The 26,481-nt window shown below is 40.6% G+C and overlaps 3 protein-coding genes across 3 annotated transcripts; all 3 read left to right on the top strand.

Annotated features, from left to right (window-relative positions):
- Nucleotides 1-899: 899 nt before the first annotated feature.
- On the top strand, nt 900-7,836 carry tmem33 (transmembrane protein 33). Its single transcript, XM_034133822.1, has 8 exons — nt 900-984; nt 2,013-2,092; nt 2,827-2,921; nt 3,032-3,219; nt 4,205-4,272; nt 4,438-4,571; nt 5,375-5,458; nt 6,761-7,836. The coding sequence occupies exons 2-8, from the start codon at nt 2,033-2,035 to the stop codon at nt 6,888-6,890; spliced, it is 759 nt and encodes a 252-aa protein (XP_033989713.1). The 5' UTR covers nt 900-984; nt 2,013-2,032; the 3' UTR covers nt 6,891-7,836.
- Nucleotides 7,837-8,452: 616 nt separating this feature from the next.
- On the top strand, nt 8,453-19,806 carry bbs7 (Bardet-Biedl syndrome 7). Its single transcript, XM_034133762.1, has 19 exons — nt 8,453-8,878; nt 9,514-9,579; nt 9,893-9,955; nt 10,050-10,225; nt 10,342-10,528; nt 11,345-11,417; nt 11,512-11,619; nt 11,715-11,845; nt 12,098-12,182; nt 14,313-14,415; nt 14,839-15,031; nt 15,170-15,244; nt 15,331-15,399; nt 16,274-16,413; nt 16,518-16,682; nt 17,764-17,873; nt 17,963-18,066; nt 18,255-18,378; nt 19,430-19,806. The coding sequence occupies exons 1-19, from the start codon at nt 8,843-8,845 to the stop codon at nt 19,561-19,563; spliced, it is 2,142 nt and encodes a 713-aa protein (XP_033989653.1). The 5' UTR covers nt 8,453-8,842; the 3' UTR covers nt 19,564-19,806.
- A 902-nt stretch (nt 19,807-20,708) lies between these two features.
- On the top strand, nt 20,709-24,453 carry ccna2 (cyclin A2). Its single transcript, XM_034133837.1, has 8 exons — nt 20,709-21,324; nt 22,065-22,323; nt 22,464-22,570; nt 22,707-22,930; nt 23,044-23,248; nt 23,357-23,470; nt 23,641-23,774; nt 23,873-24,453. Exons 1-8 carry the CDS (start codon nt 21,106-21,108, stop codon nt 23,922-23,924), a joined length of 1,314 nt encoding a protein of 437 aa, XP_033989728.1. The 5' UTR covers nt 20,709-21,105; the 3' UTR covers nt 23,925-24,453.
- Nucleotides 24,454-26,481: the final 2,028 nt, after the last annotated feature.

Below are 26,481 nucleotides of genomic sequence, written 5' to 3'. Positions count from 1 at the left end.
ACATAAACAGTATGTGCTCTAAACATGAGGGCGTTGACCACTGCGCATGCGCATTTACAGGTTTTCCCCTGAGCTGTGCACATGCGATGCTCAACATACAATGTAAATCTGTGATAAAGTTGATTAAACGTTATGTTATCTGATCCCTGCAAGAAGTGTTTTCTTTAAAAAGACACGTATCTGTGATATAGTTATGTACATGTGTCCAATTTTGGAATTAGTGTCTGATCGTGATTTTAGTAGGATTTCTAACAGATACTCAAATGATATTGCAAAATTGTGACGTTATCATTTCAAAAGAAGGGAGATAAACAAAATAATTGCTTCACTTGCTGCTCAAACACTTTCAAACATGTGGGAAAATGTCTATAAATAGGTAAGTTTGTGGTTTTTCTATACAGTAACTTACTGTTGCTAGGCTATTTTTTCCTAAAATGATGAGCACATAGAGATTTAATCTGAGTATCTGTTAGAAATACATAGTAATCTATCAGACACTAATCTGCTAATGCATAAACTGGGCCACTGGTTTGAAATACTCTCCTTCTTTACAAACAAAACATTCAAGTTGAAAACAATGTATTCCATTTGGAAACACCCAAACAAAACAGTCTTATAGCAAACTCTGGATATTAAACTGTAATATGTGTATTTTGTAGGTACAGCAAATGGTTAGTTATGTCACACTCATAAGACATATTGGTTTAACAGTTTATTGTTTTTAATTTGTAGAACATTGTGCATTTTATTGGCACCTGATTGTCCAATTCTGTCAGAACTAAGAGCAGAAAGAAGAGCAGTTCACAGTGTTACCACTAGAGGGGAGTGTTGTCTGTGATCCGTGTCTGGGATCCGGAACTCTCCTTCTAAAATATCGCGAGAGTCACGTCGCTTCAGAAGGTCAGCTGATCATTTACCTCAGTGACTAGCAGCCTGTCAATTTCAAGCTAGCACGCAACGTAACGGTTCTACTCTGAATCACTGGTAAGCTGTCCACTTTATAACTGGTATATATATATTATCAAGCAGTAGTATTCCTTCTCTACTAGCTCATTTAAACGGCTTACGTTAGCCATCGTATTAAGGGCTATCGATGTAACCAGTGGAGGGTTAGCTTATATGCTAGTAACGATGGTAACACACAGCGAATATTCTAGAGCCACCTGCCGCTAACATTAGCATTAGCATTGATAAACCACCGACAATAGTCTTTATTGTATGTTTACACCAATTTGTTTGGGATTATTCATGTTCATCAGTAGCATAAGCAACTGTTACAATAATTTACGTTTGTTTCGGTGCTTCATATAATAATGTAGTCATTACTTATCCAAACTAGAGAAGGCTAGGTGGGCTAACCTAGCTAGCGTTAAGTCTTTCATTTCAGTTTTAGCCTATATTGACATAGATTGTAGTAGTTATTTTTGAGTGCGGTTTTTCCTGTGACTGTTGGTCCCACATAGATGAATGATTTCACCGTGAGGGACATGGTGTCTTTCAATTTGCTTAGCTAAAAAAACACAGTGGGGGAGGAAGTATTCAATACCACAACAAAAAAATACAGATTTTCCAGTAAAAGTCCTGCAATTAACAATAGGTCAATACCACACAGTAAAACCATGCATTGAACATAATACTTAATGTAATATAAAAGTGTGTAGGGTAATTATAATCAGGAATATAGCTATTTAGAGTTAAAAAGTGAAAGGATTCCCTGTGAGTGGTATGTTGCATGATTGCCTATACAAATCGCAATTTAGGATGTACTTGGTAACTATAGCTGTCAGATCAATGATGTGTAGTCAAAAGTAAATGATACCTCTGAAACAAAGACTAGTACATCGTTTTTGGAATATCTTTTTTTGTTCATTTCCTGACAGAATTAATAGGCTGACTTGTCAAAAAAGACACACATTGTTAATAGCAGTTCTGGGAGGGGATTATAAGCAGTAAGTTACGTGACCCCTGCTGGTAGTCAGTATTGCTTCATGGTGTTACTTTTTTCCCAACAGAGCAACCCACAATCCCAAAGATGGCTGACACCAACGAACAAAGTCCTCCTCCTCCTCCTCCTCCACAGCTAGGGCCTGTGGTAAGTTGTCTGTTTGATCTAACCCTTCAACTATTTCTCCCTTTTGAAAGGTGTTCTGATTCCACGTACAAAGATACTACTAAGCCTACTATCTAGCCCCTAAGCACTTTACAGAGTCACCCAAACTGTCAGTAACCCTTAGAGCTTTATTACATTGTTAATAATGTCAATTAAGCATTCATAGTTTTTTTAATAATGGATTATTTGTGTTTATGACTTACACATGAAAATGAAAAAATAATCATTTTTGCACAGAAATGAATGTTGCTGAAATATTTCTAGCGCTGCAACGATTAAATCCTCAACCATTTCAGTAATCATAATTAGTTAATTGTTTAGGGCTTTTCTTCAATTATAAATCGTAAGAAATTCAACAAACGTCTTCTCTAACGTGATTTATTTTATTAAATTAAACTGCATAGTTGCTTGTTGTCTCCTGACATGTGATCAGAAGGCAGGACAATTAACTGCGATATTGAACTAAGTTGTTTTTGAGTCGAGCTTGGCTTTGCTGACCAATGAGGGAGCATGAGGGGAGGTCTGAGCCTTTCAGTAAAACACTTTTCAGTAAGCGTGAGACAACAGAAAACCTTCCTGTCACCTGGATATCCCAGTACTTTGCTTCAAGCACATGTAACACTGTACACCATCTACCCATGATCTTATATCGTAAGTGATGGAGCAGGTTATTAATTCAGCATTAATCCTAAATTTATTTTTTCTCTCTTCCACAGCAATTTTTAATGAGTAACAAGCTAGAAACTGCAATGTGGCTTTCACGGCTCTTCACTGTCTACTGCTCCGTAATGTTTATTCTACCGATTTTAGGGTGAGTACATTCAGTGACCGAGCACATCATCAACACACTGCTTTCACCTATTCTCCTTTCTCCCAGCCTGAATTTGTGTCAGACTTGTTGTGACTGATTGTTTGTTTCAGACCCTATGCAGCAGCTAACTTCTATCAGCGAGCCTTGTTAGCGAACGCCCTCACCAGTGCCCTTCGCTTACATCAAAGGCTTCCACGCTTTCAGCTGAGCAGAGCCTTCCTGGCCCAGGCTCTTCAGGAGGACAGCTGTCATTACCTGCTCTACTCACTCATCCTGGTCAACTCCCACCCCATCACAAGTATCCTTTACCCTTCAAACATGGGGAAAAGACAGCTGGATAGTGCTGGGTGTAATGTTGAGATTCTCCATTCATCTGTTTTAACAAGGGTGCAATTAGAGTTTCTTATTAGTCCCATGATCGTCCCATGATTTAGATCAGCGGTGGGGGGCGCCAGAGAGCTTCAGGGGACGCGCAGCGTGAGAAAAAAATAACGAGAATTTCAGCTAGTTAACTTCAGCTTACTTTATGCGAGCGGTAACATGGATCGATCTGTTCTTATGTTCTCTGAGGGGAGGCTCATCTTCCCGCACTTTGAAAACCCCTGATTTAGATCATTTTAAGATACATGTATCAGGGTTTCCGTTAGCCGGTAATTACCGTTTTTTTAGCTGGTAACATTTATTAAAAACCGGTAAATTCAAAACCTGCCGGTCAAAATGTCCGGTAATAATTAGGGATGCTTATCGGCCGATATTCACTCTTAATAGTTTGATCGGTGCTCTCTATAAAGGCCAATCAGGAGAGCTTGAACTGATCGATATGGACATAAAGAGAGAGAGGATCAGCTGCTGAGTCTGACGGAGACACGCAGCTCTGCATGATCACCTGAAGCCCCGCCCACTGTTTAGCGAGCTGAGAGAGAGAGACACAAAGAGAGAGACACACAGACAGACATTATGTTGTTTCATCATTTATTGAAAAATGAATCTGAACTTTTCGATCTGTTACGATTACAAACATCAGCATATCCGGTCATAGTCCGGTAATTACCTGCTAACGGAAACTCTGCTACACAATTCTTCTTGTTATTATTGAAACATGACCGGTAAGTTTCAAATTTGTCCGGTAAAATACATTCTCTCCGGACATTTGACCTGCAATAAAAAATCCTAGCAGAAACCCTGACATGTATATAAACGATGTAACTCTAATAATTGCACGAAATCATTGTGGGATGGTTATTCTGTCTTTTGATATGATGATCCTTAACCTTTGTGTCCAGTGAGCATATTCCCAGTCTTCCTCTTCTCAGTGCTTCACGCAACTACCTACACAAAGAAAGTCCTGGATGTGAGTGTGAAGCTGTTGTGATGTATAATGCTGAAAGACAGACATTCTTTGTTTAAGCCCCGGTTAGAAAATGACCTACCAAATGTTGATTTTAGTTATTCATGAGACTTGCTTTTGCTTGACGTTGTTGTCACTTTCTGATGTTTGAATCTTTCTTCTTTGCAGTCCGTGGGCCCCAGCAGCCTGATGTTCATCAGAAACCTTTTGGACAAACTTACATCTAACCAGCAGAACATCCTGAAGTTTATTGCCTGCAATGAGATTTTCTTGATGCCAGCCACTGCTTTTCTGCTCTTCAGGTAAGTGCCCATGGAAAAGGACAATTTCAACCAAAACATAACGCTTTTTTTCTGTTTACTCGCCTGCTTTCTGGTCTGTAGTGATGTTAAATGTGACGATAAAGGCATACTTATTTATGTAGTCAACCATCTAAACTTATTTTAGCGGGTGTTCCTACAGACAGTTTTCTGCTTATCAATCTTGTGTTGCCAGACATACTCAGGACAGATAAAGGCAACCAAAAGAGACCGGTATTTCCTGTTGTCAATCACTTTTGGCGGCGTGTGGTGCAGTGGATTGTGTGTAGGTGTTGGGATCAGGGGGGCACAGGTTCAAACCCCACTGCAGTCAGCATGTCGTTGTGTCCCTGGGCAAGACACTTCACCCCAAATTGCTCCTGTGGGGATTGCCCACAGTACTGAGTATGTAAATCGCTTTGGATAAAAGCGTCTAACAAGTGACATGTCATGTAATGTAATTTTTTTAAGTCACTATAATTGCCTTTTAAATCGTGGGGGCAGCAATAGTGCAAACCAAACAAATCCCAGTTCCCATAATTACCACATTATCTATATTAGTAGATTGTATCTACCAGTGCGTGTCAGCTTCTATAGTTGTCTGACACGTAACATTTTCATATTCAAATTCACAAGGCAGTCTGCACGAAGAGTTGGATTGCATTCGATTATGCAGCTGTTCACTGTTATGTCAATTTTCATTTGTATTGAATGTTTTGAAAAGTGCTGAACAAATTAAGTGATTTTATTCATGTTGTTTATTGAATTGCATTTTAATCTCAGTTTCCACTTTGTCTTTGAAACAGTGGCCAGGGGAGCTTGCTGCTGCCTTTTATTTACTACCGATTCCTCACCCTCCGCTACACATCCAGAAGAAACCCATACTGCCGGTAAGATGAGAAATAATATTGTAACAAAGCTCAGGTCTTTATGAAATTGAGGACATAAAACATCATTATTGCAGAATCTTTTCAGTACAGTTCTCGCAGTGTTTTGCTGCTTTTGCCCGCAACATTTGTCATTAAACATTAAATATTTATTTTAAAGTATATTTCTTTGCAAAACAACATTAAATTAAATCAGAAGATATGGCATGTTTGGAGCGATGGAAATTCCATTTGCATCCTTTGGAACCAAAAACGGACCTGGACTGATATTATTGGCCAAGATTTCCGCATCTTTAGTACAGTATAGATGTCTCAGTGTGTGTTGGCCAACATGTTATGAGAAATACTACTATTGAAATTGCCTTTTGAGCCAATTCAGAAACTGTGTCACAAATAGATTCTTTATCTCTTAGAGGTCAGTATATATAACTTTAAATCTAGTCGGGCTATAAGTCTGGCTCTACTACATGTGTTGTGTGTGTGGAAAAGGCCTGGCAATGAATATTCTATATTTAACTGAACAATCAATAATTCAACATCTGTAACATTGCAATAAGCGGGTGGTTGTAGTTCTGAATCTCTCTGGAGCAACTGGAAGGGCAGTCTGCTCCAAAGGATTGATTGACATGCTATTTAGCTTACAGAAATACACTGTAGGCAAGGACTGAGATCAATCATAAGCAAGGATATTAACGAAGGCGTTGACATTGGAGAAAAATAAAACTAATCGGGGTTCTTACGGTCATTAAAAACCTGGAAAAGTCATGGAAATTCAAAATGCTAATTCCAGGCCCTGGAAAACAATGTTTCCCAAAGTTTTGGAAAAGTCATGGAAATGTAACTAAAGTTGCATCAAATATAATTTATATTTTATCTAATCGCCGAAATAGTAATACTATAATGATAATAAATACTGTATAATAATGAAACGTAAAATGGCATTTAACTGACGAGGTATTTTGCTGGTGAGAGATTTCAGTTGCTTTAGCGTGTAGAAGCTAGTAAGCCTATTTGATTTGTTTTAGATAGGCACAACATGTTTCAGACCTTATTTTCCTGTTCCATGTTAAAATAAACCATTTTCAGTGGTACCGCTGAGAAAGAGTCATGTTTTTGGTCATGGAAAATTAGGTGAAGGTCATGGGAAAGTCATTGAAAATCATTGGTGAAAAAGTGTATGAACCCTGTAACGTAGAAATGTAGGAAAGGATATAAAATGTTCTTTACAGGTGTGGGATTCAGAAATGTAAAATCTTTGAAGGACTTCCCTGATTTGAGTATCTAACCCATCCGTGTCCTCCCCAGCACCTTGTTCACGGAGCTGCGGATCCTCATGGAGCATTTCATCATGAAGCCCGCCTGCCCCGCCTTCTTCAGGAAGGCGTGCCTCAGCAGCATCGCATTCATCAGCCGCCTCGCCCCCACGGGGGTCTGATCACGCTCCATAGAAGTTTTGTTTTCTTTATGTTTAGTTTTTCCACCATTTTAAGATGTGACTTAAACTTTGATGAGGACAGACGTTGCCATCAACAGAAGGAACTGTTTTTTGAATGTCAACTTTACACTCTTTGCTCCAACTTCTCTGTATGTTGGAGTACAGTTGAAGAGCAGCCAGTAATGCACTGAAGTCTCATGGTGATGTTCCTTTCCCCATCTTCTTAATGTGACCTCATTCGGGCGGTGGACACCCTCACTATGTTACGTTCACTGGATGCAGCTCAGTTGTCATCAGCTGTAACGTGATGTACCGGCTGTTATCTTTGTTTCCTTTTTATGTCCTTATTTATTCATGAAAATCGCTTATTATATGATGAAACATTAACATTCTGAGATTAGTAACTTAAATTAAAATAAGCTTATACATTAATAATAATTTTTTTAATGATCATGATGTGCTTGGTTGAATGGAGTTTGTGTGCAGCTTCTACACGGTCCAATTTCTTTTTGTATGTGCAAAGCATCCAAGGCTCTGATTTGACTAAATGCCTAACTTTAAGTGTATCCTATCAACTAACTGTTTTTAACAACTTGAAAGTCTATGTAGGTATGATGTTGATTTGAGAAACAAGATATCTGCTGTATTTTATAGAATATTTTAAGGTACCAAGCATTTTGCGGTAGGATTGATAGATGAAAGGATTAGCACGATGCCTGTCATGTTTTGAATGCATTCTCACCTTGTTTCTCAGTCTGATATCTCTTTTCATATTGCTTCATTTATTTGTTGCTATGTAGTTTGTATTTTATTTTTTTGCATAACGCATGCTCTGATTTCTTTGTCTGCCATGTTAAATGTGTTCATTTGCCTACAGACAAACCACGTTTTTATGACAAGAATAAAATGATCTCTTAATTAAACCAATAAAATATTAAAGAACAGCAATGTGGTTTGAGGTTATACATTTGATCTGATATATTTGTAGTTAATCTTATCCTAGTTATTGACACAAATGAAAATGTAAAGGGTGGTCAAAGAGTGCAGACCTTTGCCTAGGCTGTTTTAAATAAGAAAATGTCTATCCTAATATAGATATTTGGTAGCTTAACATGAGTTCTTTAAAAAAAAGTGAATGATAAATGTTACTGACCCTTTTATGTATACATGTGAATGAGAAGGACAAACATGTGGAAACACCTCAATATAATGTAAGGTAGTGCAGGTAAATACCACACATGTGACTATGAACATAGTTATAATTATAATAAAGGTTGATTTTAATAAATGCATAATTGAATGAACGCATTTTTCAATGACATCAAAAAGTGATGGCAGAACAGTTGCATTGATCTGCAGCCTTTATATATACAGTCTATGTCTGCAGCCTACAGAGTTTCTTTGCGTGTCCACCAATCAGAACACACCTTAAATGTCTTCTCAATCTCATCCAATGGTATCACATCTTATCCACCAATCAGGACACAGCATGGATCTCTGTTGCATCCCATCCAATGGTATCACAGGTTCTTACAACTGCAGCGTTGCTATTGACAACGGGCGCTTCGTTTATCTGGTCTTGAACGTTTCTGCCTAACTCATTAAAATAGGTTTAAATGCGTTTTTAACAGCATTTAAAGACCACAGCCTGCCTCAAATAGGTTGCTGTGGCTCGTTAGATTTAATGAAAGATTACATCAGTTTAGCACAGTAGAGAGTTTTCGTGTTAATAGATCGTGTTAGACAATTAGCTTGCTAGCTAACATTAGCACGTCGAGCTAATCTCTTTGGATAATCTCACTTCACCAAAACCCACCACCCGTAATTCCGATGGAAATGTTATCGAGCCGTTTTAGATAGCTTTAGGGGGTTCCTGTGGTACTGGAAAACCTACCTGGAAGAATTGCAACACTTTTTTTCGCCACTAAAATAACACCCAGTGGAGAAAGAAGATGGAGATCCACCTTAATCGAGTGGATTATATTCAGGTAACACAAAGTATAGACAGTGGATTGGTTTTGTTCCGAGGTGGAAGAAGTACTCAGATTGTGTACTTCAGTAAAGTACAACTACCAGAGTCTAGGAATACTCTGTTAAAAGTCCTGCAGTCAAACACGTATTGGCATCAAAATACTTAAAGTACCAAAAGAAAAAGTACTCATGTGCAGATTGGTCCATTACAGAATTATATTTATTATGTTTTGATTATAATTATTAACGAAATAATGTGTTTATCACATGTTGTAAAAGTGCAGCTAATTTTAATTACTTTCTATGCTGCAGGGTATCTTAATACAGGTGTGACTTTATTCAAGTATTGAATACATACAATTAATTAAAGGTGCTACAAAAATGTAGTGGAGTTAAAGTATAATATTGACCTCTGAACTGTTGTGGGGGTACAAAGAATTTAAAAAAAAAATGAAATACTAAGGTAAAGTACAAGTCCCTCAACATTATACTTAAGTACAGTACTTAAGTACATGTACTTAGTTACTTAACATCAATGGTTTTGTTTAAGTTGGTTGTTTATTCATGTTAGTAGATGTACTGTCTATTCAGGGTTTCTGCCTCAAGTAAACTACTTTTAGTTTTACTTTTGTTGATTGCTATTTCCTCACAGGTTGGTGTGACATCCCAGAAAACTATGAGGCTGCTTCCAGCAGTGGGGAAAAAGGCAACCCAAAAGGTAATAATATATCAAAACAATGCATATGCAACATTATACCAAGACAAACAACTTGTAGCTGTGTATTGTGTTTGGATTAAACAATTTAATTTAGTATATTTGAAAGAAGGAAGGGTCCAGATTTATACATAAATATGATATAAATAGTCCCTGGCTCAGGTATTACAATAAGCTTCCTACAATACATTAGAGAGAGCATGAAGGTCAGAGGTTGTAAAAGGACACAGTTATCAGAAGCAGAAGTGATATTTATACATGCTATGTGATCATTTAAACTACAGCCTGATTCTTCGTTGTTGTCCCTTTGTATCAGGTTGCTGTTGCTGATCATGATGGTATCCTAACCTGTTTTGGGATGAAGAAGGGAGAAGCAGTGGTGAGTGTCCATTTTACGATTTTTCTTTTAGTCAGTTGGATTTTAACGTGTTGAATTTCAGTCTCTAATGGAAAGGAATCTGACTCTGTTTCAGCCTGTGTTCAAAACACTGCCAGGGCAGAAAATAACCAGGTTGGATCTTGGAGGAGCTGCGGGAACTCCACAGGAGAAGATCTTTGTTTGTTCTGGTTCTCAGGTCCGAGGATTCACCAAGAAAGGCAAACAGTTCCTCACCTTTGAAGCCAACCTCACTGAGAGCATTAACGCCATGTAGGAGACACTTCTTTTACTCTTTTTTTTTAATTAACTTGCACTGCTGGCTTGACAAATTCAGAACTGTGTGATTTACACCATTTTTTAAGCAGTGATGGTTATCTCTTCTTCAGGCATGTCTCCGGCGCTGATCTTTTTGTGTGTGCGAGTTACATCTACAACCACTACTGTGACTGCAAGGACCAAGACTACTACCTCTCTGGAGACAAAATCAATGACATCACATGTCTATCCTCAGAAAACCTGACTCGCTTTGTCCCGATCCTGGCCTGCCAAGATCGGGTTCTCAGAGTCTTGCGGGTAAAATAAGATTAGATTCAATCAATCAATCAATGTTTATTTATATAGCCCAATATCACAAATGTTACATTTGTCTCAGTGGACTTCACAGTTTGTACAGAATATCAGTATGACAATACGACACCCTCTGTCCTTAGACCCTCACATCGTACAAGGAAAAACTTCCAGAGAAAAACCCACAGTTTAAAGGGGAACATGGGAGAAACCTCAGGGAGAGCAACAGAGGAGGGATCCCTCTCCCAGGACGGACAGACGTGCAATAGATGCCGTGTATAAATCGAAGAGATAATACATTTTACAGCATAGGTAGACCAAATGTTTGGATATGCATGTGTCTATAATAAGAAGATGAATCCAGGAGGATGTCAACAATCCTGTGGGAGCCATCAGGGAAGTAGTATGATGAGAGCCAGGCAGGACCGCAGAGACAGGTTCAGCCACGACTCGAAGTCCAGGACTCAGGATAGAGGATCCAGTGCTCAGGGTCCAGGACACAGGACCGCAGCAACAGGATCAGCCATGACTCAGGATCCCGGCGTAGATAGACACCAAAAATACATTTGGGGGAAGCTGGGTTATTCGGAACATGAGAGTACACGGGTACAGACAGAGAGAAGGAAGAAGTAAGGTGTTCCCCGACAATCTAAGCCTATAGCAGCAAAACGAACGTGTCTACGTGCATGCACTCCCTGAGGATAGGTTGAGGGAAAGGGGTAGCAAGTAAGAAGTAATTGATTGACTGTTTTGATTTTATTACCGTTAGTTGTTTCACCTCAAACTAACAGACTCAATTTATTTTTATTTTGTTTCCTGTAGGGATCAGAGCTTGCCTATGACATTGAAGTCCCTGGCCCTCCATCTCTCTTGGAACTTTACAATAAAGACGGAGGCAAGTGGACCTCTGTGTGCTGTGTGCTAGAGCAATTCAATAAAAAGAATAGGATCAGGAATGATCTAACATTACTTTCATGATTTCTCTACAGGGGAGGAAATCCTCTATGGAACTACAGATGGTAAAATAGGATTGGTGCACATTGGTGAGAGCTCAGCGTCAACCAAATGGGAGATAGACAACGACAAAAAGAAAGGAGGTGGGTATTTCACAGGATCATCACACCCTTCAACAAATCACTAATATGTTAGGTTGCACCACATTCGTAGTTTTACACTCTTTTGTCTCCATCAGGAATTCTTTGCATCGACACTTACGACATTGTGGACGACGGAGTGAATGACCTTCTGGTGGGCAGGGATGATGGCACAGTGGAGGTCTATGGCTTCGACAGCGCCAGTGAGCCCACGTTACGCTTCGAGCATGTGAGTTCATCTTTTATCAGTTTATAGAATTACAAATCCTGTATGTCTATCAGTGGATTTGTTTCCATGTACCCAGGTTTATTCATGTCAATGTTCCTTCTTACAACTACAAGGAAACAATAGTATTATGTTTTTTTGCCCCTGCATTGATACCTTGCTTGGCTTTTCTTAGATGCCCCTACAATTGTAATTGTATTGCATGATTTATTCTGATCATTGATGGCCAAAGTTTCCTGTCTTTCCCGCCTTCAGGTGTTGTCAGAGAGCATCACTTCCATCCAGGGGGGCTGCGTAGGGAAAGAGTCTTATGATGAGATCCTGACGACCACTTACACAGGTAAGATTACAAAAAGAACTAGATTATAAACAGCACCTAGTCAAATACTTCTCTAAGAAGAATATGCGTTTTTGTCTTGCTTATGCTAATGGTAAAACTGTCTGACTTGTAGTGGGAGCTCTTAAAACCCAACCATTATTGTTAAGTAGTTAAAGGTCCCATGTCATGGCCATTTCTACTGATCATAATTCCATTGTTGAGGTATACTAGAATAGATTTATATTGTGCAATTTTCCAAACTCACATTGGTTTCTGAGGCCCCGGCTCCACGAGGACAAATACGGCAAAACGCATCGGAGTAACGCAAATGCAACCGCAAAAAACCTTCCGTCCCCACGCAATATACACCGGATTGTGTCAAGCTCCACGAGACGGCTCCGTTTACATCCAAACGCTGGAAAAGCTGCAGTACATATGCCGAACCTGTACGTGGCGCTGTAACTTCCTCCACAAAAGCAGCAACTTCCTCCACAAAAGCAGCAACTTCCTCCACAAAAGCAGCGAAGAAGAATGGTTGTCATGGCTGCACTTCTGTGTATTCTCCGCGGTGGGGGCCGACAGAACCGGGCAGAGTTTTTCGCCGGTCAGCGTGTGTTAAAGTTTAAATCTTCCGGACAAAATTATAAAAGTGCCGGTCAAAGGTCTTCATTGTTATTTATTGAGCTTTAAAACAAATGAATAACGACGATATAATGATATATAATCATCAAATACACGGAGCCTGTCTCTTTTTCCTCTCTTCTGACAGCGTCAGTGTCTGTCTCATGCAGCAGCTGATCCTGTAATGAGTGACCCGACAGTAAAAATGAACATATTTATAACTAGTTTAGGTAGTTTGAGAGGTAATTAAAATAGCTAAGGGTGATGATCTGACTTGAAGTGTGTGTTTTGCTCCCGCTGCATCACAGCGGCAGGAGCTGCGTGTCTCCGTCCTGTCAGATTAGACTTCACTCGCGTTTATGTCCATATCGAGATAAAGATAAATAATCTGAATTCAAGGAGGAGCTCCTGTAGATGTTGCACAAAGAACTGTAGCATGGTCAGTAGCGACTGGAGCACGATAGCAACCCTGCGGGGGAGAGGCGGGGAGAGGCGGGGCTATGAAAACGAATGACCGTATAGGCGACTCCACGGCCCCGTTGGACCCCCCAGAGCGCTCCGTTCCCAGATCTATCCACCTTTGGACCCGTTGTCGTTTGCGGGGTCTGTTTCTACGTTTCCCTTACGGCGTCGTCGAGCTTAGAGGGCTATACGCATGAGAAATATGCGGATTCAACCCGTTTTCGTCCTCGTGGAGCCGGGGCCTCATACAGCATCTCTGTATAGCATGTGTATTCACTCTCTGTCCTAAACGGCTTGTTGGAGCTCCTGCCCCCCCCTCTCCCTGTGAGCCCACTGTGCTCTGATTGGTCAGCTCGCCCACTCTGTTCTGATGAGTCCACCACCGTTACAGCGGAACATCAGTAATTATGTGTTACAATGGCGTTAGCAACCAGAAAATGACACCAGTAAGGACAAACAGATGAGAATGCTGCGTGGGGTCTGGGTGCCGTGTTGGCGGGACGTTGCGTGGCTCGCTGCTGCGAGGAGCGGACAGTGTGAGCTGGGTTCATTTCCTGCTTGCTGCGCGAATGGACGCGGGAAGGGGGGGGTGCTGAGGGGGCTGCAGCACCCTTATCTGCGAGGCTCCACTAGCACCCGCACCCCCAAACGCGGCGCACCTACAGTGTAAGTGCGCCACAGTTTCGCCGCTGCGAGGCTCCACTAGCACCCCCCACCAGCGCGTCACAGTTTCGCCGCTGAGAGAGTGTGTGTGTGTGAGGAGCTCCACGGATTGGTCCATTTGGACCAATGGGTCCATTTGGGTATGGTCACGTCACTGTACCCAGGAAGAAAATAATAGAAAAAGAGAAATCTCCAAACGAGGCGTTCTGGGGCAGCATAGACAGGTCTTTTCTGTGTTAGAGTTTTACTCCCTACAGGGTGTACTTTGAGGGTTTTTGACTCTGCAGACCGTTTACATGCATACAAACCTTCATAACACACAAGGGGACGGGTAATAACCAGAAAAGCATGACATGGGACCTTTTAAAGGAGATCTGACATGCAGCATATTCCACTTTCTTTCAGGTTGGGTGACTGGTTTAACAACTGAGCCGCAGAAGGCTGAGGCCGGCCCCGGAGACGAGATAAGAATGAGCAAGGAGGTCCAGTCCAAAGTAGAAGCACTCAGGTACCAAGTGCTTTATTTACTTATTTCACTGTCTGTCGTTGTGCCTTTTTTAATGGATGTTTTGAGGTATGGTTGTATGCTGTTGTATGTTTACCTTAACATAAAACAGACGGGTAGATGACGCGGTTAACAAGGCTCTCTTCAAGGCCTCTGGACTTCTCTTCAAAAACAGTCATTTCACCTTTCAGCACAGCATTAGAGTGGCTACGAAATTGGCTGTCTGAAGGGAACTACAGTGACCAAATATTTTAAATATAGTGTACACTTAAACCAGTATTTATTCTTTTAGTTGGCTAGAATATGTTTGCGTTTGCCCTCATCCACAGCAGTTCATTGCTATACCTCCGCGTCGGTACTCCACTTTAAGTGTTTGACTTACTATATAATAGTTTGAGTAAGACTGCTCATATTGTTCTGTTGCAGGTCTGAGCTGGAGCAGCTGCAGGTGAAAGTCCTGCAGGGCCGGGAGCAGTACCAGCAGACGTCTCAGTCCAGCACCGCCGTCTCTGCTGTGCCCGTCTTCAGCATCAACGACAAGTTCACCCTCTGCCAGGACGACGCCAGCTACAGCCTCATGCTGGAGGTGCAGACCGCCATCGACAACCTGCTGCTCCAGGTCTGCTCATTAAAAGAAATCGCTGAGCGTTGCAACCTCTGGTGCCTAGAGACTGTCCTTGTTATAAATCCTGCTCTCGATCCCCTGTTGCACACATAAACATACAAAATGTAACTTAACCATGAATATTCTGTGCAGAGCGACGTCCCTATAGACCTGCTGGATGTGGACAAGAACTCGGCAGTTGTCAGTTTCAGTGAATGTGACTCAGAGGTGAGATGGTTAAACTCTTTGTACACAGACATACTTTAAAATAAATGCTGTTCCCAGAAATCTGACTTTTTCTATTCCGTCTCCAGCAGCCTAATGGGAACTTTCTCCTGGCCACGTACAGATGTCAAGCTAACACTACCAGGCTAGAGCTCAAGGTAAGACCTGCATTAAAGCTCTGCAGATTGTTAAACCTACAGTACGTCGTCTATACAATACCATAGTGAGCCTTTCTTTCTGTTATAGAGTGCCAGAGTGACGCGTCCTAAAACCCGGAAGTAAACTCCTTCCGGTTCCTTCGTCAAAAACGCAATGCAATTTCTCCATAAGATTTAGGAAAATAGCTTGAAATAAGGTCTGTGGTTGACACGCATTTAAGAGACGGATCACGTTTTGTTCAGCCGGATCATCTCCACATGTCTACCCTACTTTTATAATCTTCTAATCATAAATCGAATCGCCAGAAGCAAATTGCTAATGTTATGCTCTAAAGGAACTACAGCCGAGTACAGCAGCACAACTTCAACGTCACGCCAACTTAAGATCCATATTAAAAACTACAGATTCAAAATGTTACAAGTTGAAGCGTTTGTTTGAACAGTTTGCAGGAGGCAGGTACTTGCTTTCAAGCAGAACACGGCAAACAAACTTAGCGGGAGTGTTTGGGTGTTCGGCGTAATGACGTACAACGGCCTCGACAACTTCTGTAGTCCTATTCAGCCACTTGGTAACAACCATCGTTTTTCAGACACGTAAACTCTTCAAAAATCACCAGTGGGGTCACTGCTGATGGATTTAATGTCGTAGAACAAAACGTGATCCGTCTCTTAAATGTGTCTCAACCACAGACCTTCTTTCCAGCTATTTTCCAAAATCCTATGGAGAAATTGCATTGCTTTTTTGTCGAAGGAACCGGAAGTGGTAAACATGCTAACTTACTTCCGGGTTTTAGGACGCGTCACTGTGGCACTCTATTATGAGTCGCATTCCTAAGTACTCATTTCATTAATCAATTTACAATGACTGTTCTAGGTGAGGTCCATTGAGGGGCAGTATGGCACCCTGCAGGCGTACATAACCCCGAGGCTGCAACCAAAGACATGCCAGGTCCGCCAGTACCAGATCAAGCCTCTGTCCCTGCACCAGCGCACACACAGCATAGACCAAGAAAGGTCAAACAAAAATCCGAACTTGATCAAACCTTAGATTTTTATCTGGATTTTAATTGAAGCCATGAAATCCTATCCAAATCCTATTTTTTGTGTCCGTCTTACAGGCCGATGAACAGGCTCAGTCTGGTGGGACAGTTCAGTTTTGCTGAGATCCACTCCTGGGTGGTCTTCTGTTTGCCGGAGGTGCCTGAGAAAACACCGGCAGGAGAGAGCATCGCTTTCTATTTCCACAACACTTTCCTTGGGACACAGCTTGAAGCAACTTATTGGTAAATAAATACAAGTACACAGTAGAAAGGCTCTCCTAGGATTGCATATACAATTGAAGACATTATTACATTACATTGCATTTAGCTGACGCTTTTATCCAAAGCGACTTACAATAAGTGCATTCGACCAAGAAGATACAAACTTGAAGAAGACAGAATCATATAAGTACATCAGGTTTCATAGAGCCAAAACATTTCAAGTGCTACTCAACTAGCTTTAGATAAGCCAGTCCTTTGTTAGTATATAAGTGCTTTATTAGTATATAAGTGCTTAGTTAGTATATAAGTGCTTTGATAGTAATTCTATCGCTCGAAGTGGAGTCGAAAGAGATGAGTTTTCAGTCTGCTCCGGAAGATGTGTAAGCTTTCTGCTGTCCTGATGTCAATGGGGAGCTCATTCCACCATTTTGGAGCCAGGATAGCAAACCCACGTGATTTTGCTGATGGGATTGCATTATGAGATCACTGACAAGGGGGTTGTACCATTTCTTGTCTAATCCCCCTAGAAATGATTTATTTATGTTTGTATTTCAATCAGGAGAGACTTAGTTCGTAGTTGATGACATCTTTTTTGCCGTATGCACAATAGCGTTTTGGAGATAAGACCCCATCATACTGTGATGAATTAAGGGGGAGGAGAAGCCGACTAGAAAGAGAAACCCCACGGGGTCTAGACACTGGTGGTGGTGAAGTACTGAAGGGAAATACAAATCCGGAGTGATGAGGGTTCTTCTGGGCGATCCTGCCGTGGATCTGATGAAACTGGAGGTGAAGGAGGGTTGCATCAATTCTCCTGAATGATGCTGGCAGGGGAGAGAAAGAGCAGATTTAAACGTTTGCCGGGTGTGCTGTGATTGGCTGTGGGGATAAGACGCAACTGATTGGTTTAGCTGGGGTAAGTTGCGCCTTTGCTTATTGAGAAAAAGGGCGAGTGAGAGAGAATTGTGAATGAGAGCGTGGGAACCAGTCTTCCTGAAAGAACTTGCGCTGAGCTTCATTTGACCTTTTCCTACTAAATTGTATAGGTTTTGTTTCTGATTGTACTTGGAATTAAATATTTTAATTGTATTCTTACTCCTAGCAAAGGGGAGGGTCACTTCAAGTCAGACAACATCTCTACCATCTCCATACTGAGTGATGTTCTCTCCAAAGAAGCCACCAAGAGGAAAATCAATCTGAACGTTTCATACGGTATGTGCAATTGTTCATAAAGTTCCAGGGAAATATCTATACCAAAATAAATCCTGTAAAACAAAAATGTTTGTTTGTCAATCTTTCAGATATCAATGATGACTCTGTGAGCCACACCCTGAAGATGATACATCCAAAGCTGGAGTACCAGTTGATGTTGGCTAGAAAAGTTCAGCTTATCGATGCACTAAAAGTATGTATTGGTTCAAAGTGACATCTTTCAGGAAAAATCCATTCTGAAGCTGATATCCGTTTCAATATGTTCCCGTGTATGCCCACAAGCCCATCTTTGGTTAAAAGTACTCACCCATTCTCTGTGGGCTGTACAACAACAATTACTAACCTCCACTTCACTTTCTCTCTGATGTCTGTGATTGGCAGGAGCTTCAGGTCCATGAGGGAACCGCTGACTTCCTCATCCCAGAGTACCGTAACATCCTGGATGAGTCCAATAATCTCCTTGTGGAGTACAAGAAGCAGCCAGCACATCTTGAGAGGCTTTACGGTGCAGCTTATTCATTACATTTCACTCACACTAAATTCAAAAAATGTATATTTGCAGATTACTCCAGCTAACAAATATTGGGTATTCCCAGAATCAATAATTTTTTTTAGAAATAATAACTTCTCAGTTTGTTTATTTATTTAATATTGTTTACATTACTTTTTATTTATTTTTTCCTTCTTATTTCTTTTCATCGTTATGCGGTTGAATTATTATTTCAGCCCTGGAAATTGCCTTGTAATATTTGTATTGGTGTATACGAGTGCATTTGTGTACTTATACACCTGAACATATGGTGCTTATGTATATTCTGTGTATGTGTGAACATATGAATGTAAAATAAGTGTTCACAATGTTTATATGCATATATTATTTAAGCAATAGCTCACGACAGGCCGTGGTATATGCTCATTATATCACAGCTAAGGGGCGTGGTTCGGCCCGACGCGAAGCTGCAGGCAGTTTGCTTTTCAGCCCAACTGTATACTGTTTATCTCAGACGCGGAGGGATACTGACTTGTTGTGAAAAGTAACTTACAATTCTACCCGTGGTATACGCTCAGTATACCACGGCTAAGAACCAATCAGATTGCTTGATTTTACTTGTCCGTTTTATAATATTATTTATTTGCCAAGTACATGTGTACATATATATATTTGTATATATAGTATTTTCCTTTTCAAAAAAGTTAGTCAACTGCTATTGACATGTGCATAAAATGACCTATCTAGTTTTCATATATATATATATATATATATATATATATGCATTTATTTATTTTTTCCCCAGTTTTCTTTATTTCTTTGTACTGCTTAATTTCTATACGTTTTTAACGCAATAATGCCAATGTTATATTAGGATGATTCACGGGAGGGCTACTTCCCATAAGCTATGCTTCAGCCCTCCCGCTTCTACTCATTTTGTTTATCTTTGTGTGTATGAACTATATATCTTTCTTTTTTGGATGAATTAGTAGAATAAAAAAATTAAAAAAACACTCTGAAATATAAATAATATTATAAACTAATATTTCTTTTTTCTTTCCCGTAGGAATGATCACAGACCTCTTCATCGACAAATTCAAGTTTAAAGGCCAGAATGTGAAAACCAAGGTGTCCTCATTGCTGGAGATTCTTGATAATTATGACTTAAATTCACTTTTAGACTTTTTCAATGAAGCATGATAACATGTAGATCAAAGGGCGAATATGTATTTACTTGTTTGTCTTTCAGTGTCTTCCTTTGTGCTATTTTTGTATTGTAAATACAAAAGTTAGGTTTTATGATAGTAACTATCAGTGTCAATGTCCTGTTGTTATACCGTCATTTAGATGACATGTGTTGTACAGTAAATAAATATTTATATCATTTATTTTGGTAGCATCTAAAACAATTGTGTTGTTTAATAAACTACTGCAAAGATTGTACAGGTTGCTATATTTGTTCGTGACAAAGCTTTGGATCAAGTTTCAGTGACCAAATATAAGCCAGTTAAAAGCACACAGATTTGTAAAGCACTATGAGTTCCCCCTTTTTTGGAAACATTGAATAATTCAAGGAGCTATTGGAAAGTATAGAGAACAATTACAACTTAATAAGAAGAAAACACGTGTGTGATACCATGAGACATATGTTACAAATGTGCAGTCATTTCCCACACAACACTAAACTTTCTAAAGTCTCATTCCTATAATTTATTCATATATTTACATGTCCATAGCCTTTATGCCTATCTATTTTACAAGGTGCCACACGACTCTAAATGCTTGTCATGCTTCTCTTACCATAATAAAGTACAGAAACTAAAATCTATCACCACTGATAAAAGATCACAGCCACATTAGCCTAAATAACTTGAATGTGTTGTGTTGCAAATAATGTTTCTATATCAAATAATTGATGCAAATTAAATTCCAATAGAGCATGTGTTTGTATTGTCTGATGATATTTTATTATAAATAAAATAAAGTTATTATTATTATTATTATTAGTAATATATTAATTTTGGATGTTTACTCATTAATGCACAATGTATATACTACATATGAGTAATTTTAAGTATATTTTGATGGTAATACTTGCAATACTTGTACTTGTTCCAGAGTATTTATGCAAAGCTTTATTACTAGTTATACTTAAATACACGCTGTGGATACCATACCGCAGCTGTTACGCTGCACAATAACTTGTGCGCCTTTTACATTCAAATGTGTCAAACCGGTTCTGAATTTGCAATCAAGCGAACATTGTCCTCTACCGGCACCCGTACAACTGCCCTCGTCACTGCCTGTGCAGCCTGTGATTGGTCCGTTTCAATCCTCGCGGGCTACTTGAACTGAGAGAGTGCTACAAACCTACATCTGCACGATTTACTGTTTATGCTCTGAAGGCTAGCTGCTGCTGCTGTTGTTTGCAGGTTGGTAAAATCGTTTTGGAACTACTCCTGAGTATGGCGACTTGAGAAACACATTGAACCTCGTTGTAATTGTACCACCGGTGCACTTGGTTGTGTTTTGTAGCTTTGTTGATTTAAGCGCCTCAGTTCCAAGAGTCGTTGCCATCTCAACAGCACCTTCCTCAGCAAGCTAGCAGCTAACGCTAGCCTTCATATATAACCTTCCATACGCGATACTTCGAAACTCTTTATATTTGAGTGATTTACAAGACCACACACCAGCTGTAGCATCTCAGCCAAACAAAGACAGTTTGTTATTTGAGGGGGAAACATGTCTGGAGTTAGCAGAGAGAGAAGCGCGGCTACTAGTGCGCTTCACAACCAAGAGAATGTGCTGTCGCGACTGAGGGGCTCCATGAAACCCCGAGCTGCTGCAAACGAAAACCAAGAAAACCCTGCACCGAAACAAGGAGCCGCCGGCAGCAGAACCGTGCTGGGAGCCCTGCAGAACAACCTGCGGAGCAAAGCCCAGAACCAGTGCGAGAAACAGGTCAGTGTGGGGACAACGATGCTACCATAGCTCACCTAGCTGCAGCTAGTGTCTGCTAATTATGACTGTAAATAAGAAAGGAGGGGGTGCCATTATAGTTTTTGGAGGCAAATCATTGGTTACACTCGCTAGTTAACATTACTTCAGCTTTACTGCTTCATGGTTATAAAACAATGCAGATTAATGTACTTTTAAAGATATTGGATACTTCTGTCTTCCAGATTGTCCGCCATTTTGATCTCACCATTTGTGAAATACTTAATCCTTTTACTGCTGTATTCAGCGGATTTGATTATACACTACAGACTTGTCTTGTGGTTTAATTTCTAATTAATACTCTGTGTGTACGTGAGTTCCTCCCGCCTTCTCTGTTGGTTTTATACAATGAGTGGCTGTTGCATAAGTGCTCTATGCTAACATCCTATTTTAGATGCACAAAAAATGTATGCGATATTGATGTGCTTTATAAAAGTAACTAGTGCAATTTCACATGCCTGATTTGATGCAATGTGACCTTCCTTTTAAATCTCCTCTAAAGCTTCCTTTTAAATCTTTTACAAGTAAACACAATTACAATCTCCATGCTTTCTGTAACCTCTGTATATGAGTCTTCAATTATATATTTAGATTGTAGAACCAACACTTTTTAATGTCTTGTACTATTGTAGGGTTATTTAAGGGGTGTAAACATTTCCCATTGTGGGATAACTAGCTCAACTGTTTTTTTGTTCTGCTTTCAGGAATCATCACAGTCCTTGTCCTGCAAAAATGAAGATTTGGGCAAAAACTGCTCAGAGAAGCCCGTCGCCAAGCCACCCATCTTCCAGATCCATGTGGATGAGCCTGATGGCGCCTGCATCAAGAAGCCACAGCCTGTGGTCAAAGCAAAGGCCAGCGCTGAAGAGTCTTCCCTCTCAATCAGTGCTGTGGCACGGCTCCGACAGCCCCGACAGCCCCTGGCCACCCTCGATATTCCATCAGCAATGGATGTCAGCTTTGGTGGGTTCTGAATACATTGCAACATTTACAAGGCACCTCAGACAAACCATCTTCATTTTTGTAATTGACAATCTCAATCCTGTGCTTTGCAGAAACTCACAATTTTCATTGCACTAAATGTTAAACTTTTCTTTCCTCAGACTCTCCCATGGACATGTCTGTGGTTGAGGGGGAGGAGAAACTAGTTGATGTAAATGATGTCTCAGAGTATGCTGCTGAAATCCACACATACCTGAGGGAAATGGAGGTGAGAAATACTACAAATGCATCTCTGCCTCAATCCTTTAAGCCATGTTTTGCAAGTCAAATATAGGCATTTTCTAGAGCTCATTCAGGTATTCACAATTCTCCTGCAAGTTGTTGAGTAACTCTCTGCTCCACAGATTAAGACCAGGCCTAAAGCAGGCTACATGAAGAAGCAGCCTGACATCACCAACAGCATGAGGGCCATCCTGGTGGACTGGCTGGTCGAAGTTGGAGAAGAGTACAAGCTCCAGAATGAGACTCTGTACCTGGCTGTAAACTACATCGATCGCTTCCTCTCATCCATGTCTGTCCTGAGGGGAAAGCTCCAGCTGGTCGGCACCGCCGCGATGCTGTTGGCTTCGTATGTACACATATTATATTTAGTATATTGAAATGCAATGTTTTATCGTATTCTATATTTCAAAATCTGTCTTTCCTGCTGTGTGAAATGTTTATTTTAATGTTCCTCTGCAGGAAATTTGAAGAAATCTACCCCCCAGAGGTGGCAGAGTTTGTTTACATCACAGACGACACCTACACAAAAAAGCAAGTGTTGAGAATGGAGCATTTGGTGCTTAAAGTGCTTTCCTTTGATCTGGCTGCTCCAACAATTATCCAGTTTCTCACCCAGTACTTCCTCAATAAGTCAGTCAGCAAACACGTGGAGAGCCTGGCAATGGTAAGCTTGCAGAAAAAATATTTTATAAAATTCACAATGCTTCTGGACACGTTGTCAAACATTTTCTATCCAAGGGGGCAAAGATTGATCCTTACATTTTGTTTGCAGTACCTTGGGGAGCTCAGTCTGGTCGACTCTGATCCCTTCCTGAAGTACATCCCATCCCACACAGCAGCTGCAGCCTACACTCTGGCAAACCACACGGTGACTGGTGGCTCATGGGTACGTTTTTAGATAATAGTCTAAACGACACCATATTGCATAATGTGAAAAATATATTTGTGAAAGCCTCTGCCGAAAGATGTCAGTTTAAACATCTAGCTTCCCCTGAATGGGAAGCATTTTCCTTCTGTGTGCAAACAGCAACATGACTTTCCATGTCTTCTCCTCAGCCCAAGTCCTTGACAGAGATGACCGGCTACTCCCTGGAAGATCTGATGCCTTGTGTTGAGGATCTGCACCAAATTTATCTCAATGCTGCTCAGCATGCACAGCAGTCTGTTCGAGAGAAATACAAGGGCCCCAAGTAAGTAGGCTTCTACTCGTCTCATTATTGGACGCCTTGGATTGGCTATGTTCTATGCAGTCGAACAATTGTTCTAAAATGCTTTATTTATCTTCCAGGTACTCTGAAGTTTCCCTCATCGATGCACCATCGAAATTGCTGCTGAACTAACTTCTCCCCCTCCCCATGTAGAGTTTTGTAACCCTGTCAGTCTTTAATATTTTTTTTAAATGATGTATGCCACAATTTAAAATGACATTGCCTACTCTTCTTGGGGTAGCACTAGATGTTTAGAGTTTTTTTTAAAAAAAGGTATTTTTATATAATCCTGACATCACACCAGATGCTACTGTTTTGTTGGTGAATCAAGCAGTTTTAATGTTGACTTTTAATCGCAGACAAAATGTTGAGTTCTTATCAGCGCTCATTCTGCTTCAAGCTACAGTGTCTTAAACTCCACTAGACCTGTAATGTTCTGAACTCAAAACCAGTTTTTTCCACTTTTAATGGTTTTGGGTCAAAAGCAGTCATTGTTGATAGTTAAACTTTTGACCTTGTGAAATGCAGATTAAAGTACATTTTGTCTGTAATGGAGTCAGCTGTCATTATATTGGTATCTTGTAAGTTCTACAGCTTTTTTCAAGGCCCGATCTGCACTGTAAAATATGGCTCTTGTAAATAAAATTCATTTAAAGTCAGACTTCATCTCTACATCTTTATGGTCACATTGAACACATGGGGGCAGCAGAGGACCAGTTTTGCTCAAAGGTTTTCTTCTATTTACAAAGGGAAATTCAATTGATGGTGATTCCATGTCTTGAAATGGACATTCTATTTGTAACATCTCTTATGCAATACTTTGTGTTCAAACACTCTGACTCCAACAGAAAAGTCAACATGAGTTGGCGTAGCTCGGATTGTATTAAAACCATCATTTAACCTGTCGGGACTAGCCTTCTGCATTTTATACAGGGTGTCCGCGGGGTCTTAAAAGGTATTACAAGTTGAATCAATTTACGGAAAATTAAAGATGGGGTAGGTAAGTTTGAGAAACCGGCTCGAGATACACTTGTATTCCATGGAATGCTCTTAACATCCCGATAGCAATGAATATCTTAAGTGCTTTGACAAAATCCATAAAAACATTTAATCTGTGGAAGCCGTAATACTGTAAAAGCACGACCAATCATTTTAGCCGGCCCGGCTAAAATAACTGGATGGCCTACCTGCCTGTCAGCCTTCCATCTGTGCACAAGCTTGCCTCGTGCCCTCATTGGTCATGTGCGCGTTCGTGTGTGTGTAATGCTGTGTTCACACCGGACGCGATGCGACGTTTGGGGGCGGCGCGATTACATGTAAAGTCAATGCAGAGACGTGGACAGACGCGAATTCGCTCCGACGGCGCGCATGAAGCGGTGGACGCAGCGCGAATCACACGATTGAGGCGATTGAACGGTGCCGCGTTAAACGCGAGAGTACAATTTTTTCAACTCGAGCGTCAAATTCACGTGACGCGTTCTCGCGGAAGCCAATCAGCGGTGAGGATCTCAGCCGCCGTCACTGACGTTCAACCACACAACATCAGCCGTTAGCTGTTAGCAGTTAGCACACAGAGCTCACAGCTCCTCATATCCGTTCAGAAACTGGACAAAAGTTAAACAAGTACAAACCACAGACTGTCTGTGTCATGGTGAATACAGTCGCTGCTTATTTATGTCTGTAGGCCGTTGTTATGAGTGTGGAATGAGCATATACAACGTTAGCTTAGCCTGGTTGACCCGATCTTCATTCAGAAAACAAGCATTTTAAAAGGTTTTTCGCCTGCCGTCTTGTCTGCAGACTTGTCAAAGCATTAATTCATGGTTTTTACTAACCGGTATCAGTATGTTGTTACTTCGGCATCATTTAGAAACGTGTATTACAATTTAATCACGGTAAAATATGTTCATTTGTTGTAGTTGTAGCTCCCGAGCCAGCGCGTCTTGTTTGAATGATGCGAGTAAACGCAGCTGGCAGCCGCGGTGAAACTCCAGCGTTTAGAGCGATGCGATAGGAGCGATTAGAGCGAAGCGAATAGTCGCATCGCGTCCGGTGTGAACGCAGCATTAGGAGGGGCTCTGTAAGGAAGTGGCAGATTTTTTCCGGTTGTGTATTTTCAAATTCTAGCGCACTCGAGCTGGTTTCTCCAATTACCTACCCCACCTTTAAGGCTATTAAACGGCATTTTCCAAGGTATTACATTTTGTAGCTTGTCTTCAATAAGTATATAAATTGTCCAAAGAGGTTGTATTCTACAGTCTGCCTGAATGTAATCATTGCGTAGGTGTGTAGTGTGATTCTGTGTAGTTTATTTATGGCATCCCGTTGGATTTGACGTCATCTGAACAGGACATCGCACGCTCACTGCTTGATGGCGCGCGAAGGTCCGTTTACGCCGGTTGTTAAACAACATCGTTATGGGGAAATGCAAGTTTGCGTCAAATGGTTGGAAGATAAGGAGGAAGGACAATCAATACTGTATATAGTAAATGTGAGGTAAAGTGTGTCGCCAATGTAACCGGTTAAAACTCGAAGTGGCGATGAGGTCTTAAAATGTATGGAAAGGGTCTTTTAAAAGGTCTTACATTTGACTTCAGGATTCCTGCATATACCCTGTTATAGACACGTTTAAACTGCTGGACACACCTGAAGGCTAACCTTTTAAAGCAAAGGACTAAATGGTAATCTC

The sequence above is a fragment of the Trematomus bernacchii genome, unplaced genomic scaffold, assembly GCF_902827165.1.
Source record: "Trematomus bernacchii unplaced genomic scaffold, fTreBer1.1, whole genome shotgun sequence".
In the NCBI taxonomy this organism is placed as follows: domain Eukaryota; kingdom Metazoa; phylum Chordata; class Actinopteri; order Perciformes; family Nototheniidae; genus Trematomus; species Trematomus bernacchii.
This window is presented reverse-complemented; position numbering and strand designations above follow the sequence as displayed.